The sequence below is a fragment of the Podarcis melisellensis genome (genome assembly GCF_964234715.1).
Source record: "Podarcis melisellensis genome assembly, chromosome: 5".
NCBI lineage: Eukaryota > Metazoa > Chordata > Lepidosauria > Squamata > Lacertidae > Podarcis > Podarcis melisellensis.
This window is the reverse complement of record NC_138537.1, coordinates 44,855,772-44,874,323: the sequence shown is the minus strand read 5'-3', so window position 1 is coordinate 44,874,323 and position 18,552 is coordinate 44,855,772. Positions and strand designations below refer to the sequence as shown.

At 40.9% G+C, this 18,552-nt stretch overlaps 1 protein-coding gene across 2 annotated transcripts in view; it reads right to left on the bottom strand.

Moving 5' to 3' along the window:
* NEURL1 (neuralized E3 ubiquitin protein ligase 1) overlaps positions 1-18,552 on the bottom strand; it is a 137,056-nt gene that overhangs the window by 46,089 nt on the left and 72,415 nt on the right. Inside the window, exon 1 of one of the 2 annotated variants that reach the window (XM_081912006.1) lies at positions 16,956-17,148. The exons of the other annotated variant lie outside the window; for it this stretch is intronic. Within the exon in view, the coding sequence (XP_081768132.1) occupies positions 16,956-16,989 (34 nt within the window). The 5' untranslated portion in view covers positions 16,990-17,148. Of the gene's footprint in view, positions 1-16,955; positions 17,149-18,552 lie in introns of those variants that run through there. 2 annotated transcript variants of the gene reach the window in all.

The following is an 18,552-nucleotide window of genomic DNA, read 5'->3' as shown; positions in this document are numbered from 1 at the left end:
TGTGTGTGTGTTTTAAAATACTTTTCATTCATAAATTTGATCTACGACTTTGTTATATCGCGCTCTATTCCTGTGTTTTCCCGATTTAGGAGTGCGGAGAGAGAAGGAATATATGAAAGAGAGGGTGAGGAATTGCCAATATGGTACTCTAACAATCACCTTTTCACATATCAAAATGTAAGAACGTAAGAAGGCAGGGCCCTGCTGGATCAGACCAAAAGCCTATCTAGGCAATGTTGGTTCTCCATTGGCCAGACAGATGCCTAATGCCCACAAACAGGACAAGAGCACATTAGATACTAATATTATGAGAACAGGAGAAAGCATTTGTCTCCCCACTTACTCCACAACATGAACAATTTAATACATCTGTATCATGCTTCCCTTTTTACTTGCCTTTTCTATGAACTATTTTTTTTAATAAATATTTATTAAGGTTTTTATAGAAAAGAAAAAAAACATCCAATAACAATAAACAGTATTACTTTAACAAAATTTCATATCATCTTTGAGCTTCCTCACGCCTCCCACTCCCATTTGCATCATTAATGAATTTTGTCCAGCAAATTATCATCTTATTTCCAAATTTTGTGACCGCTTATTTAATTACAATAAAATAGTTCTCCTGCAAATTTGTTTTTCTTAATCTCTCTTGTCATCAATTCCTGATCTATTTTAGTGATGGCCAATTATTTATAACTAAGCATCTTTCTTAACATTCCAATAAATCATAATATTTTTGTAAGTAAGTCTTAAATTTCTTCCAATCTTCTTCCATCCTTTCTTCTCCCAAGTCTCGGATTCTGCCAGTCATCTCCGCCAGTTGCATATAGTCCATCAGTTGCATCTGCCATTCTTCCAGTGTGGGTAGATCTTGAGTTTTCCAATTCTTAGCGAGTAGTATCCTTGCTGCTGTTGTCGCATACATAAAGAATGTTCTATCTTTCTTTAGCACCTTCTGGTCGACAATGCCCAGAAGAAAGGCCTCTGGTTTCTTGGTGAAGGTATACTTAAATACCTTTTTCAACTCATTATATATCATTTCCCAGAAGGCCTTCACCTTAGGGCAAGTCCACCAGAGGTGGTAGAATGTTCCTTCATTTTCCTTACATTTCCAGCATTTGTTATCTGACGAATGGTATATTTTAGCAAGTTTAACTGGGGTCATGTACCATCTGTATATCATTTTCATTACATTTTCTTTCAAAGCATTACATGCAGTAAAGTTCAGCCCAGTGGTCCACAACCTTTCCCAATCCTCAAACATAATATTATGCCCAATATCCTGTGCCCATTTTATCATAGCCGACTTAACCATTTCGTCTTGTGTATTCCATTTCAACAGCAAGTTATACATTCTTGAAAGTACCTTGGTCTTAGGTTCTAGCAGTTCTGTTTCCAACTTCGATTTCTCCACCTGGAATCCTAACTTTTTGTCACTTTTAAAAATTTCCTTAATCTGAGCGTAGTGTAACCAGTCTCGCACTTTGTCCTTCATTTTCTCCATACTCTGCAATTTCCAATTATCTCCATCTTTTTCTAACAGTTCCCAATATTTTGGCCAGTAGGCTTCCATATTGGTTCCTTTTCGGGCCTTAGCTTCCAAAGGTGAAAGCCACCTTGGTGTTTTATTTTCCAGTAAGTCTTTATATTTTGTCCAGACATTAAACACTGCTTTTCTGACAATATGGTTCTTAAAGGCGCCTTTTTTATGAACTAGAAGGCCCCAAACATTGTACAAGAGTCTTATTGAGTCGTTCCAGCTCTCTGATCATTTTGCTTGCCCTTTTCTGCTCCTTTTTCATTTCTACAATATCCTTTTTGAGATGCAGTGACTGTACATAATACTCAAGTGCGGCTGCACCATAGATTTATACAAAGTTATTAGGATATTGGCAGTTTTAAATTTGATTGCTTTCCTAATAATCCCCAACATAGAATTCACATTTTTCACAGCAAGCTGCACATTGGGCCAACATTTTCACTGACTGAGCTGCTGCTTCAGTGAGCTATAGTTAAAGTTTATCATACGAATGCCGGCAAAGATTCAAGGCAATCCTATGCATGCCTACTTGGAGGTAAGTTTCATTCTGTTAAATGGGACTTACACCCTAATAAGTGCATTTAGGGTTTCAACTGCAGTTGCTTACTGCATTAAGGAAAACAGTTTCCATTTGGTCAGATTCCTGTTTAGCAGGCGAGAAACCATTAAGAATGGAGTCTCACATTGGGAACCCCATATAAAGAATTTTCTACACTGGGGTGGGGAGCCTGTGATCCTCCAGATGTTGCTGAACTATGTCTCCCATTAGCCTGACCATTAGCCACACTGACTGCTGCTGGTGGAAGTTGGAGTTCACCAACACCTAGATGCCCATCTCTGTTCTACACAATTTGGCACCTGACAGTAAGCTCCAAACTAGGATATGTCAGCTGAGGATAACGCTTCAAAAGCATCTGAGGAAGAGGACACTAGTTCACAAAAGCTAATGCCACAATAGATTAATAAATGTTTGGACCTTTAAAGTGGCAGAAGCAGCAGACTGAGATGGCCTGCTCAGGTGGCACAGCATAGATGAAGGCAGGAGCTCATGTATGAGTGGTGCAGCAATACTTTTTAAAGTGCTCACCCTAGGGAGGAGATACCATCTGTGCCCTACTTTGGACTGCAATATTTCTTGGCCTTGCACCTCTTCCCCTCTGCATTCACATACAGTGGTACCTCAGGTTACAGATGCTTCAGATTACAGACGCTTCAGGTTACAGACTCCACTAACCCAGAAATAGTACCTCAGGTTAAGAACTTTGCTTCAGGATGAGAACAGAAATTGCACAGCAGCAGCGTGGCGGCAGCGGTAAGCCCCATTAGCTAAAGTGGTACCTCAGGTTAAGAAAAGTTTCAGGTTAAGAACGGACCTCCGGAACAAATTAAGCTCTTAACCCGAGGTACCACTGTACCTCTTAAGATATCATAACCAAATTTTGCTTGATGGTCCCTGAGATCAAGGAACAGGCCTTCATCTATGTTTAGTTACAACTGGATGCTATTTTCATTCAAGATGGAGGGTATGTTTGAAAGGAGAATATCAATACTTGTCTACACTTCCTGTCTTACAGAGTAATGTAATTTAATACAGACATACTAAACATGCAGCTTTCACCAGAATTGCATGCTGACTGAGTGTAAATAGCAATTCACACTTCAAACACCGGTTGTGTAAAAGGAGATTCCAGCTGTGAATATTTTACGGCCATGTTTTATTTCCATGGTCTACAAATCAACGTAAAAGTTGTTTGCTCTCCTTCAGTGGGCCTCAGATAGAGTACACTTCTTTAAAAAAAAAAAAAACCATTCCTGCTGCTAAATATAAACCAGCAGTTAATCTTTTGGAAGAAAGAAAGAAGAAATGCTAGTCATAGTATTTGGGGATCTAGTTCTGGAATACTTGTAAACCTGCCAGCATTCTCTTCCAGTTTAAATACATTTTAATGGAAAGCCTATCCTGGGCACATTTTCCATGCACACTGCAGTAACTTGGAACCTATCCTATTAAATTCCAGTAAGAGTATGAGACAGAATTAGGTGCAGAGATGTTAAAAGCCAAGTCTTTTGAATATGCAAAAAAGCTGGAAAAAACTGGGAACAGTCGGAACAGAAATAATAAATGAGTAATACAGAACCATCGTAAGAATTAAAACAATGGTTAAAATTCAGTGGGTGTGAATGACACAAGGCAATATCAATGGATTAAAGGGCAGGAACAGTTGTGAATCATTGTGGTGTTTCTTGTGTTATGGGCCACACAGAAAGCCCTGGCTCATTAAAGTAGAATTACATTGGTCCCTGACTTTTCCCACTTATGAGATCAGTATGTTGGCCTGTGAGCTCAACCTTCACTTCAGGACAGATTCTTCTTTTCTCTCTCCCTCCCCCCACCCCCCACCCCCCGTCACTGGAAACGAACTATGAGGAATTTTGCTACAGTCTCTTAAAAGGTTCAGCTTTTCACATAAGTAGAAAGGGTTGTGTGATGTTAAAGGATGAAAATTTTGCACCATGGCAAGTTAGCAGCCCATGGCCAATTCAATTTCCATAAGCAGGTCTATGGGTATTCTGCATCCATGCAGAACCTGCAACCCAATAATATCAACTTTACCTAAAGAAAACAATGTTTTTGACCTAAAAGAAACTCTGGAGTTTTCTGTCTGTTTTTATTAAAGGTTTTCCTCATTTACAAAAGCACATGCATTGTCTCTTTCTTCGGGCTGTGTTTTCTACAGATCAGTTACATTTGCTGTGAGACACTGGTGCTATATGCAGCATAGGGTTGGGAAGAAAAGGGTAGGCAGAAAAGAGGGGGTGTGGTGTAAAACTTATGTTCTTTTACTTAGTGTATGGGGGGGTGCTGTGTCGGCATCACTTGGGTAGGTTCTCTTTCTATTTGCTTTTTATGTTTCCTCCGTAGTGAGAGAGGTTGAGGTGGCTAAGGGGTTGGTTGATTGCCTTTGGTTGGCTGCAGTGGGCTTTGTTTGTGCATGAGGGTGGGTGTGTTGTTGGTTTAAGTTAGCCATACTGAATCGTATGGTTTTCTGAAAGTCAAGAAAAAGCCAACAGGAGTGGGGGGGGGGGAGATGCTGCTTTGGGATAGAGTGGGATAAGACATGAAACACAACTGAAAGGGAAAGTCAACAGGGGTGAATCTTTTCAGGATGCTTGGAGATCATTGAAAACCACAAAAATATAAACTAAGATAGATCACAGATTAGGGAAGCAACAGCAAGACCCCAAGAGGATGCCAGTGTGGTTAATGAAGACACAGTCAAGGCAACTATAAAAGGCAAGGAGGATTCCTTGTGGGTTTGCTTGTTTTGCATTTTAAGAGTCACAAAAAGTTTCAATAAAATTATCCTTTTTTAAAATAATGGACATCTTGTCCGAATGAGCAGAACAAAAAAGGAACACAAACTCTGGCAAAACAAGTAAGGCAAGTGGGGAAAGAATTTGAGGAACATATTGCTTAAAAAAAAAAGTCAGTCAATAAACAGTGATTTCTGGCTAATGGCAGATGCAGTGATGGTTCACCACAAGGTGCTCAGACTTGTTTTGAGTGATTATTACAGCTCCCTTCTGATGCCCCCTAACCCATGGCCCACAGCCCAGTTTAGGTAGACTGCTCCAGAACGTGGAGGTTCCACTCTTCTCAGATGGCCCTTGGCAGCACCCTCCTGAGCAAGAAGCCTGCCAGCAGGACCCACAAGCGACTCGCCCTTCCTCCTTCAGCACACCCAGAGAGGGCAACTTTTCTACGCTCAGCCTCAGCTGCAATGCCAGGACCAGTTCCTGCCTGCAGGCACATGCCCCCCACTCCCAGCACCTCACCTGGAGAAAGGCCCTGCTGGTGGGAGGAAGGTTCCTTAACAAGAAGGCGGCCCAGAAGGGACAGGAGTGGTGGACACAGGTTGAGGTGGTGAGCAGTAGGGCGGCACTATCAAGAGCAGCTCCTCCCAGCTTGGGCAGAAGGTAGGAGCAGTTTCTTTCCTCACCCTTTTTTGTATTTAGTGATCATTCTTTCCCCATCCTTCACATTGGTGTAATGGAGGGGGGGGGAACTAGGCTAGCCCCAGAGCTACTGCAGTTTTACTCCCTTTGCAAAGGTGTGCCAGAAAAACCAGAAGGCTTTGAACCCTGTGTGGATTCAACCCCATACACAAATCCTCTTCCAACACAGCCTTTTCATTTCATACTACCATCAGAGTCAACAACAGAAGCGTGGTGGAACTTTCCAACACCACCATGGAGGCTTCTGATGGCAGACTTTCTTCTCCATTTACAGAGAGGGAAATTGACAGAATCCAACAGCCCCTTAGCTGCCTTTCACAAGCCCTTAGGACTTATCCCTTAGTGGATTTAACTGAATTAAAAGACACGGTGGGGTGGCACCTTCTTTCACCCGGCCTACATAATTTTTAACCAGACTGAAAAAACACTCAAAGAAGAAGGGTGTCACTGTGGGTGTCAGGCTATATCTACATCCACAATTCAATGCAGCTCAGTGGCAATGTGTAGAACACATCCAGCTTGCCTCTCCACTGAAAGCACTTAAAAACTAATTTGGATGTAGCATTGCTACAGTTTTCCTGCTTCACCTTACTGTGCACTGAAAGAATGCATTAGGAATTATGACTGCTGCCCACTATATGTGTGTGCCCTCCTGTTCCTGGTTCATTCTTTCTTCTACTTTTGTCTTTGTTCATTTGTTTTATATGGGTTGCTTTGCATGCGCTCAGTTTCTTAGCTATGGCATGAGAGATCAAAAACCCAGAGACTGATCAAGAAGTTTGAACAGCGTACAAACATTAACACCACCTTCATGTCCTTTCATGATTAAATGCAAATGAGCTGAGAGGAAACTATACATGAAGCATAAATGGAATATCTTGCAGATTGTGCTTTTTTTCCAGTACAAGAACTGAGACCAGTGTCATGAGAAATGAAGGTCAGTGGCTGGCTGCTGAAACTTCAGAATAGCTGAATATGCATCTTTTTTCTGTCAAGATGCCATCTATTGTCACAGTTCTGATAGAAGCCAGATGTGTGTTCCAGCAGTAAAACAGAAATGTACCTGACCATTCTCAAATTGTTGCCAGCACACATCCTCTCTGCTTTTCCTGTGTAGTGAAAATAAACACACAACCTGTGTGTGCTACACCATCCTATAAGCTCAGCAAATAGTCCCTGTTGTACACTCAGTGCTGGCTGCATTATTTGGGGGGCCCTTGACACAGTACCTTCAGTGGGACCCCACTTAACCTGGAAGAATTAGGACATGCAAACTAGGAACTCTCTTAACTTGTATGGCAGGATCCTCAACTGGTGAGTGGTCCTCTACTGGAACTGGGGCTGTGGCAAATGCCCAGCTTTACCATTCCCATGTACATTTGTGCAGGGTCAGTATTTCAGATGTGATATACTGCATTAACAGTTACACCTGGTTATTTTCCAAAGCAATTTATTTCAAGTATTTTGAGACAAATTGTATTGCCTCGGCAATTAGTTTCCTAATCAGTTAATTAATAAGCAGAGTCCTTATGTCCATGTGCAATCACTGGGCTTGTCTGAAGCCAGAACTTCACTTGCTGTAATTTTTAATTTCTCTTCTTCCTCATTCGATACCTGGGAATTGATATACTCTAGGAAGCTTGGTTAGTGAGTGCAAAACGTGAATAGTCAAGAAACAATGTTGCCTAGAGCTTCATACAAAAGTGCACATGATGTCCAGAACCTCCTAAGAGTCATGGTTCAGACATTATTTAAAGTTTCTCTCTAAAGAATCACTAGATTAGTCTGTACTAGAACAAGCTTGCTGTAGAATTAACTAGTGTGAGGCACAGCCCAGTACTTTCAATTTGTTTCCTGAAAACAAAGGGCAACCACAACAAACAGCAAAGCAATTCAGAGCATCATTTACACAGCAAACATAGCAAAGAAAAGGGAACGGAAGCAGTGTTTGGGAGAGGTGTGTGTTATGCATACAAGAAGAAATTCATTTCCCCCTCCTTGATTCCTTTTCTATCTGTTTGGAAAGCTTGGTGGCAGGAATAGTGGGAGCCCATTCCCCCAGCAGCTCAGTACAGCATCTCCTCTGGCAGAAGACAGCCCAAAGAGGAGGAGGAGGAGGGAGGAGGAAGGAGTGAGTGAGTGAGTGACAGCAAGCTTAGGGCTTTTCTGATCTGGAGCCTAATAGTTTGTTTCTCCCCAGTTGTTCCCACAATTCAAAATTATTCTCAGACTGCTTTCTCCCACTAAAACAGTACAAGTATTGTTATGAACCCTGGCCAAGTAAAGCCAGTCACCCCTTTAGCTGGGGATTTCCAGGTAAACGGCTCATGATGACTGGTACATGTATCTTCCTGGGAACTAGTTGTTAGATGGTGAAGTGACGCACATCCCTGGAATGTGAGAGCTATTTGGAGGAGGTGTTTTTGATTTCCCTCCATCCCCCACAACTGAAGGGAGGGGCTGTCAGAAGGTTTGTATGTGAAAAACCTGCCCCCCTTTTTTTTGAGAGGCACAGAGTGATGGCTGAGCTGCTGATGAAAGGATCTCAGGGTGCCTCTGTGGTGTATTGCTGGACTCCGTCATCCCTGACCACTGGGCCATGCTAGCTGACATTGCTGGGAGGTGGAAGTCCAGCAATGTCTGGAAGTGCCACCTTGGCTAATCCCTGCTCCAGGGAACTGGTGCTGGGGTATTAGGGTCTAGTGCCTGCTAGAAAGGCTGTGGTGCTTGCCTCCCACTTGTGTTCCATCTCCATATTTGTGAAGACATTAAATACTATAAATTACCAAAGTCTCTAGTGATCTCTTCCTGCAAAAGGAAGCCAATTGCAGGCAGCAGAATCGCTGGAACTTCTTGCTGCTTGGGGAAGCAAATGGGAACTGTGCATCTGCAACATCAAAGCATATCAAAAGGAGTTTCTCTCCTCTCATAGCAGTAATTTCATGGAGTGGAACTTTTGAAATACATATGTGCAGATATGCCCTAAATTACAGCAAATATTCAAAAGAAAGTATATGTGATAGCCATTCGGATAAAGTATGGTTTTTAACACCACCACATGCATGTAAACACCTTCTGTATATATATATAGAAAAACAAGGACAGCATAACACTTTTCCCCCCAGCTGCTTCTACTATTCAACTCTAAGTAACCTCAGATGTTCACTTGAAATCTGGCAAAGTCACAGGATTATAGCATAATCACTGGTAGCCCCCTTTTTAGTAAACGTTAACATTGCTTCAACATTCTTCCCAGGGTATTCTGTATCAGTTAATCCAGCCCTGAGATGGACTGATTTTGGAAAAGCAAACAAATACCATCTTTCAGACTATATAAAGGCCATGCTGTATATAGATATTTAAGAAGAGCCTTGGCATCTTCATCTCACGGCAATACTCAGTGGACCAAATGTGGGGAGGGAGATGATATCTGCATCCTGGCACATTTGCAGCAGTGTCTAGAAACAATATATATTGCTCTATTTCAGCTGTCCTGTGTTTGTAGATTATTTACCCATTCAGAGCAAAATAGAATACTAAAATAACTGCATCTCCACAGTGGTGAGGTTAACATCTGGCATTATCAAGGTATTATTATTTATTTTAATGAGGCAGTGTTTTGAACTTGGGCAGTTCCCTTTTTAGACATTTGCAAGTCAAATTGTATTAGGAAAATGTGCCTCAGAGGTGAACAAATATGCAGACAATTGGGGTCTGAGCTACAAATGCTGAGATAAATGGAATGGGGATCAGTTTAAATCCAGAAAGGTTAGGATATTATGGTGTAGCAAACATACAAGATGGAAAAATTACAAGACACAGAGCAGCTGGGAATAAAACACAACAGATTCAATGTGGCCTGGGGGGTAAGGGTACTCGTGTGGTATAGAGAGAGATTTGACCCTGAGAGTCAAACAGAAAAACTTGGGGCAGATCCACACCATAAAGCATCTCCAGTGCACATTTAAAGCACATTACTTCGCCCATAGAATCCCGGGGAATGTGGTATCCCCCTCACGGAGCTACAATTCCCAGCACCCTTAACAAACTACAGTTCCCAGAATCCTTTGGGGGAAGTCATGTGTTTTAAATGAGTGTTGACTGCACTTTCAATGTATGGTGTGAATCTGCCCTTGGTGGGCTGAATTTGGCCTGGGGTCGTCGTCCCCCGTACACTGATTTTCTGCTGTTAATGATAAGTTTCCAAACTATAAATGAGGTACTTGATATAACTGGTAACGTAGCTGTATAACAAAATCTGCTGTTTGTCACCAATACTTTGTTGGTGGATATCATGTTTACAGAGTGAGGTTAATGCCCTAGTGGGAAGGATATGCATGCCCAATTGCACTGCCGTCAGAATCTTAATTCATTGTGAACCATGACCGGCAAGAAAATCCCTGGAAGATATGTGCAAGTTATTCACATCCATGCATGCATATTGCTGCAGCTTTTTCCTACGTAAACTAATAAAGGGGTAGGAAGGGAAATGAATTCTTGTCTATTTCAGACAACAAAACGTCAACAGTCCAACTGTGGCATTTAAAGTGTTGCTCAAGCTTCATAAATCAACCCAGAGGGCCAATTCACGTAGCTATAAAGATCATGGCAAAACGTAGCTTTTGGCAGCTCCCCACCCAGGCAGTTTGCTGTATACATTTCAATCATCACTATGTGGAGTCTTGTGATGTCTCTGCAAACAAACGAAAATGCTGGTTTGTTGCAGAATGTGGTATTCCACACTTGGAATACTGTGCAAAGCCCTGATCACCACATCTCAAATATAAGACTGTAGAGCTGGGGAAGGTGCAGAAAGGGGAAGCCAAAATAATGAGGGGACTGGAACAACTCCATTATGAGGAACAATTACAATGTTTGGGGCTTTTTTAGTTTAGAGAAAAGGCGAGTAAGGAGGGATGTGACAGAGAGGTATGAAATTATGCTTGGTGAGAAGAATGTGGATATAGAGAAGCTGGTCTCCCTTTCTTATAATACCAGAAACTGGGGTTTATCCAATGAAACTGGAAGACTCAGGACAATTAACAAGAAGGACTACTTCACACAGCACCGTTAAACCATGAAACATGCCAGTATAAGATGTAGTGATGGCCATATGGGCTTAAAATGTGATTAGACAAATTCATGAAGCGTAAGGCTGCTAGTCATCGTAGCTAGGTCCTAACTCCAGCATCAAAGACACTGTGCCTCTGAATATCAGCGGCTGAGGGACAAAAGAAAGAGTCATGGCTATCCAACTGTTGGAAACAAGATGATAGACTAGATGAGTCTGGTTCAGCATGTTCTTTGGTTTCCCATGTAAGATTTATTTGAAATAAACCTTAACCATAATATTATGATTCTGTGGAAGTTTACATACAGGGGCTTTATGTTGCAAATGTGTCATTCAGACCAAGTAGAAACAAAATGACTCTGCTGTGCTCAGGTGAGAAGCAAGCTGAAGTGGGGTAGGGCAATAGGGGCTACCTACAAAAACATCACCGCATACGTGACAACTCTCTGCCCCCTTGACTTTCCACATTAGCTGTAACTGTAGATATTTAATGGGTTGTTTTTACTTAATGGATTTTCCACTGTAAGAGGAACTATGGATTTAAGGGTTTTTTTTAATTAAAAAAAGTATTAGTTGGCATTTTGATAATGACAACATCATGTGGGTAGTGCCCAAATCTTGAGCGGCACCAGCTCCACAATAAACTTCTGCCTGGAAACACTCTAAACAAAACAGCAATGTTGAGTGTGTGTTTTAATACATAATTTTAAAATATACAGTTTACAATATTTTTATTTGCTTTTATTTAAGGAATTTATATCCCACTTTTCATCAAAATAAGTTTTTTTTTTTTAAAAAAAGAGGTAATTGTACAGGAAACATTTATCACAAAGGTTGGTTGTCTTGTTGCTTGTTTTCATGTTATGAAGAGTTATACAAGCAGAAATCTCTGTGGCAAATAGTTACCTGATTTTTTTTTCTTGGTTAAAAAAAATACATCCATAATAAGCACACATAAAATGGAATGCCCTATGCAATGAGAGAAACATCTAATACTTTAAAGATTCTTATTTAAAAAAAAAACTCAGAGAGAAATGATACAGTCTTGCAATCAGAAACACAGAACCTGGAAACAAGACCCTTGGTGTCTGTTCCTGGCTCTGCTGAAGACTGGCTGCATTTCCCTTGTATGTTATTTTCAATATCATTGCACTGCACTCCATTTATAAAGTGTATGTTTACTATGAACAGCTGTTATACTAGACAATAACTTTTAACCCGCTACCATAAATGGTATAATTGCAGTACCGTGTGCCTCCCTCCAAGACCAAATGTTAGCTTATAGGGTGGGGAAAGAGTCATCTGCTTTCCACTCTACTAATGGCTATTGCTTCTGCCTGATCTCATGTTAAGGTAAATAGTCTTCTCTACCATCCAAAGAAGGGTTATTCATAAAACAATTATTGGGCAACTTCATTTTGTTCCTCCAGCTGGTTACCATGTTTGGCCTCATCCACACAGCTACAACACGAAGGTGGTCACTTACACATCATCAAAAAAAGGGGCAGCCAATCACCAGAAAAGGCACCAATTTGCATATTATTTAATGTGCTGATTTATGCACACATTCAGAAATGAAGACTATAGTTTAATTAGAAATATAATATATCTCAGCACAGCAGGGAAGCCTGCTATCAAGGTGCTAAACTTGATGGGATGAATCAACCTTCAAATGGTTCCTTATTTTTAAGCTAGACTTGGACTTCAAAGAGACGCCACTTTCAAAGAGAGGACCGTTTTCTGAAAGCCTTAGAAATAGGATTGTTCCCTGCAAATTAGGACATGTGTCTACCCTAACAAGACGCCCAATGTTATTCCATCACTGGAAATTTATACTGAAAACATAGTCACAGCCACTCCTTTTACTCCTGAAGAACTACAGTGGTACTTCTGGTTGTGAACGGGATCCGTCCCAGAGCCCCGTTCGCAACCTGAAAGGAATGCAACCCGCATCTGTGCACGCGCGGGTCACGATTCGCCGCTTCTGTGCATGTGCGTGACATCATTTTGCGCGTCTGCGCATGCATGAGTGGTGAAACCCAGAAGTAACCCTTTCCGGTACTTCCGGGTTGCCGCGGGATGCAACCTGAAAAAACATATCATGAAGCAAACGTAACAAGAGGTATGACTGTGTTATTAGGATAATAGATCACCTTCAGTAAACTTCAGAAGATAAAGTTTACTATTACCCCTAATGTTGGAAGTGCAAATATCTAGGTACCTTTTAAAAAAACTATCATAATGGATACGCTCTACAGCAATTACTTACTGAACCAAAACCAGTTATACGATAGGACTAAGTGGGGTGGGGGGAACAGATCCTTGATTATTATTTCTTCTTACATACACCAAGTATATTCCAACAAAACATAGGGCAAAACAGCACAAATAGTACAGGATATACAAAATCCAAGTTTTTAAAAAATGGGAACAAAAGTTGTTTGAATATGCAACTATAGCCCAAAATAACCTGCTTTAAGAGCATTAGAGGAGAGGCATTTGTAGTTAAATGATTTATGTTTATCCGTGATTGGGCTTCCATTCTTCTCTTCCCCTTCCCAGTCTGCTCCAGCGAGACCTACAACCCAGAGTAGATTTCAGGTGTGTAGGGACTTCAAGGGGAGGAGCAATCCATTCCACAAATGGTATATGTTCCTCTAGTGGATTATATACCGTGTAATATTCCTTCACTTTCCATATGCAAAGCATCACCACTGTTTATACCAAGTTTAGTCTGCAATAGTCTGAACAGTTTCTGCTGTTGTGCACCTATTCTGTATATGATGACGAGGTCCGAGACTTACGCAGCAATCCTAAACATACTTACTAAGGGAATACTCCCTACTGAATATAGTTGAACTTATTTTTGAATAACCATACAAGGGATCATGCTGTTCAAAAGAATAAACCCCGACTCCTTTCATTATCATGGTGTTCCTTTCATCATGCATTTTGGTTTTTTGAAATGCACCTCCTGTCTTTCTGATCTTTCTGATCTATTCTAGTCACATTCCAAAAATAATTAAAATCAATGGAAAACTGGAAAGAAGAGTAAAAACGCATGCCAATATTCTACATATGCAGGGAAATTGTTTGAACAAAAAGGTTTTAGCAGGTGCCAAAAAGAGTACAGTGAAGGTGCCTGCCTGATTTCAATAAGCAGGGAGTTCCAAATGCTGAAATATGTCGTACCTGTAACAATGCCAGTTCTGCAGATTTAAACAGTCAAGTGGGCATATACGGGGTAAGGCAATCTTGCAGGTAAAAATCTAGCTGGTCCCAAGTTGTTAAGGGCTTTATATACTAACATCAGCAGCTTGAATCTGGCTCGGTATTAAAGTGGCAAACAGTACAGATTTCTGACCACAGGTGTTATATGTTGACAGGGACTCACACCTGTTAGCAATTGTGTTGCAGATTCTATACTAACCACAGTTTCTGAGTCAAACAAAAGGGGAGCCTCAGAGCACCCTGAAAAAAATACGGTAATATCTGCTATATTCCTGTTCTTGATTATGCAACACTGCAAAGAAACGTAACACAAACTGTTTGGGGGATATTTTACTACCATTGCCAGAATGTAGGTGTATCTCATAGTAGCAAAATGCCTTGTTTAGTAGTGTCAGAAGAAAAGAGCCACTTAATCCACTTTCTTCAATCAAGTTCTCTTTTAAAAAACGTAAGGGACTTTCCGCTGACTGGCTGAGACAAAAAAAAGCACCCTACTGACAAAGATCAAAGATTTCTTGAGTTTCTTAAAAATGTCCCATGCTCTTTGGGGGGGGGGTGTTTTCAGAATGAAAATATTGTACAGGTTTTGTACATTTGTTTCCCTTGTACATTTGTTTCCTTTTCTTTATCTGAAAAGTTTTAACCCAACATTTCCCATTGGCTGGGACAAAAAAGCACCCGGTGGCAAAAAATCAGTAATTTCTTTGTAATTTTGTTTATGTTTGAGGTGATTTTTTGCTTCTAGTAAATGGTAGATGGCTGAAATTTGAGACACTGTTTACTTCTTTGTAGGTGACAATGCTCTAGAAGAACTTATTTTATAGCTCTACATCTGTGTAAATTCTGCAAGGAAGAGTGCACCGGGGCTAGGATTCTGTGCCATGACATTAGTTAAGGAGACAAGATAAGTTGGAAAAGGCAAACCAGGACAACCTCTAACCCAGTGGATTAGTCTGCGTAATCCAGAACGTACTGTAAATCAAGCAGAAAGCAGATGCATTACAGGAAGATTCCTACAGCACAGATAGCTTCATATGAATTGAGTGAGTACACAGGCCCAAATACATGGAAAAGCAAGCCTCCATGTCCCCAAAATCCAGACTTATGAAGCAATGAAATCTAGTGGAAATCTCTTCCTGATCCAAGATATGAAAATCAGCCAGGACTCTTTGCAAGTAAATTTTATCGATTGAGTCTTCCATGGAAAACAATTGTAGCCGGGCACCATTCCGTGCCATGCAACCAACCTCCTATTTCAAACTGTAGCAGTATCTTATGCCCCAAAGAAAGATGCCCCCTTCAGAAACATATCCAACTCCAACTTGAACCCAGTGAGGTTCTTCATTCTCTTGCTTCTGTAAGACTCTTAAAAGTTCTTGTTTTTTTTATTTCTAGCATGGTTTTCATAAGTAGTCAGTTTGTAGCTATTATTTATTGTACATGTAGATTTCTTTATCGTTATTTCCCCCTCTATGGTGGTAGATTTAGTATGTCTCTGTGCTTCCTATTTCCTAAGCTAAGTTTTCCCCCTCCCCAGAATGAATAAAACCAAGAGAATGAAAGCAATGCAGTTGTTGGGTGACTACGCTACACAGAAGTAGCCATTGACTGCCGCATCCAAGTAGAATCATATACATTTACACAGACCCATGGGAGTATTTATTCAGTCAAGATTTCCCCACCCCGCAAAGTTCACCAACAGATTAATAGTTTTAAACAGCAGAAGAAAATCCAACCCTTCTTGCTGGATTTCTCATTTTTGTTATGACAATAAGTAAACGTTATTTTGCAAACAATACGTGACATGTGATAGACTGGGGGGAAAGGGCAGAAACTTGGTTGGACAATGAAAAGCAAACGATTAAAACTGTCGTCAGAATCCACTGCAAGTGATAAATAAATAAGTTAGTAGGCTGGTTTACTGTTTGAAGACTGTAATGAAGTATGGAAACACAACAAATGAGAACAATCCTACCAACATCTCATATTGGAAAACAAAATTATATCTCATATGCACTGTCAAAACTTCTGTACAAAGGCGCAGTTTCAATATAAACCTACTCTGCTATTTTCCTGTTTTGAAACTGAGTTATGGGCTCCCATGAACAAATATTTTAGATAAAAAGCACTTTATCACTCAACATAAAAAGGTTTGAAGAGAAATAATAACCCAAAAGAATAAAGAGGTTTTGTATGAACCCTATTATGCACCATCTAGTCACAGTTAAGCCCTGTCTGTCCCCATCAACTTTGATGAAAATAAGTTAGGCGTTTGCTTAACTCTTTCACTGAAATCAATGAGTCTGAAATTATTGTAGCATCATGCCCATGACAGCACCCATATAGGTTCCCTTCGCTGAATCATATAAAAGCATGCAGATGCTATATGTTTTTGTCCCACATCCTAAAGTTTTTCATTCTCTGCATTAACCTGCTTGGAACGCTGCAATACTGCACCCTCGTCTCCTATGCATTCCAGTCCATTATCCTACAGCATACTGTACTAAATGGATTTACAATGAAGCAGCCTTTTCAAGCCTCCAGCTGTGCTGTAAACCAAATACAGTTTTACACGCAAAATCCCACTATCGGAGGAATCTTAAAAAGATGAAACCCTGATCCATTTTCTCAAATAAATGTTTCCTCTGAAAGCCCTGTAAACTGTCTTGCCTTCATGTCAACGCCACAAACTGTAACTGTTCTCTCTCTCTCTCTCTCTCTCTCTCTCTCTCTCTCTCTCTCTTTCCCTACAGGGTATCAGAGCAGGAAGCAGTGCTCTGCAGACAAATATTTGTCCGAAGCAATAAAACAAAAGCCACATATGGAATTAGATCAGATAAAACACACACACACACAGAGCCGTCTAAGGATTCTGCATTTAAAAAGAACATCTCCGGCAAGAAGATTTCTCTTTAAAGGAAAAGGCACCAAGTGAGAATCAGTTAGGAGAGACCACAGCTTCTTTGCTGTAGCTCGCTTACCTTTCTGAGCCATATTGTCCCCTGCTGCGGAAGGGTTAGGCAAAGGGCATGAAATCTACCCAACATTAAGAATTTGCTGTCTAAACATCAGTGCTGCTGGCCAGCTCCTTACCGTATAGTGTGCTTCTGGTTAGCTGTCCCCCCATCGTACTGCGCAAGGTGGCTTGGCTACCTTGCAGTTTCTCCTCTCACTGGGCAGAGATGCAGAACTCTAAGTGTGCGATCATTGTCAGCACGCAAGACACAGGCACACTCCAACACAGAGGGATTTAATGACTCTCACATAAATAACACACTCATGAACACACAACAGAAGCCTGCAATCAGCCTCCACCCACTTCCCAACCCTCACAGGCTCAGCAATAAGCAGAGGCATATGTCATGATTATTTACATAAGGAGGAGACTTGTGATTCCAAAATAGCTAGAGAAAACTCAAAGCATTTTACAGACACATACAGTATTGCAGCCCCAAAGAAACTCAAGGGCACCTAAACATGCCCTGTCTGTCAGCCTTTTTTCTGGTTTCTCTAATCTGGGATCGCAACTCTGATAAATCGTTAGGAAAAATATAGTTGATTTCTTGGCTGTTGAAAGCAGTGGCTGCATGCCTGTTTCTAAACCCCAAGGTACCCTTGCTTGCAAGCAAAACAAAGCCTTTGTCTCTGTGAATTTCACTGCAAACACAAAACAGATTTATTTAGAACTCTTAAGTCCAGCTGTCAATGAAGCTTGCTTTTCACCTCCATCATTATGCAATTTAAATATAAAAATGAAGTTTTTGAAAAGGAGAAATACTTCCATTCAGCACATCGCTCCTACATATATCTGTGGGTATGGCAGGCAGAAACCCAAACTGAAATAGGTGCATTACCAGAAATCATTGGCCCAGATTCCTCTGCTGGTTAATTATTAATTATTTAAGAGAAAGGGAGAAGTGCCTGAAATGCAAAATGTCCACCCTGGGCTGTAATAGCAAAAATATTTTCCTCCACCCCCCTCAGACTAGCTTTTGTGGCATGACTGCAGGCTCAGCTCAGACACAATGCAGCCTGCTCTTCAGTCCATTACCTCCACTGATTGACTGCAGTGAGCGTTATTAAACGCACTGAGTTGTGGAGGCAGGCTGGTGTGGGCAGGGTGTGGGGCAGGGTTCAAAGGCATGAACCCCCATTCTGCCCCTCAATGCTTTGGTGTAAGAATGTTATCCTTCCCCACCTCTATTAACAAAATAAGCACCTAGCTCTACCAGAACATAAAATCAAACTAACTTTACACTGAAGTTTCAAGTTTCAAGTTCCAGAACAAGCACAGTGTTATGCAAACCACGGTTTGCCACCTACACTCTAGCTAAGAACCAAACCATGGTTATGCAGGCAGTGCAAGTAACAACCAGTTTCTTCACAGGTACATAAGATAGTACAGGCAGAGAAGAGTTAGATTAAACAATATGAGGGAGAACACATATAACAGGTGCAATCCAAAGAGTCAGGTAAGGAAGCAGGAAGCAGAATGCCTTGACTGAAGGAGATAGAGTTCTCCCAGGAAAAATGTGGAATGCCTATGCATCAGCCAATGAATTATGTGTACACAAGAAGAAATTGCTTGGTTAAGCCACAACAATAATGAATGAGGCACTCCTATAAATGCCAACTCTGAAATAAGTCCTATTGAGTTCAATGGAGCTTAGTGAAAGATAAATGGGTAGGG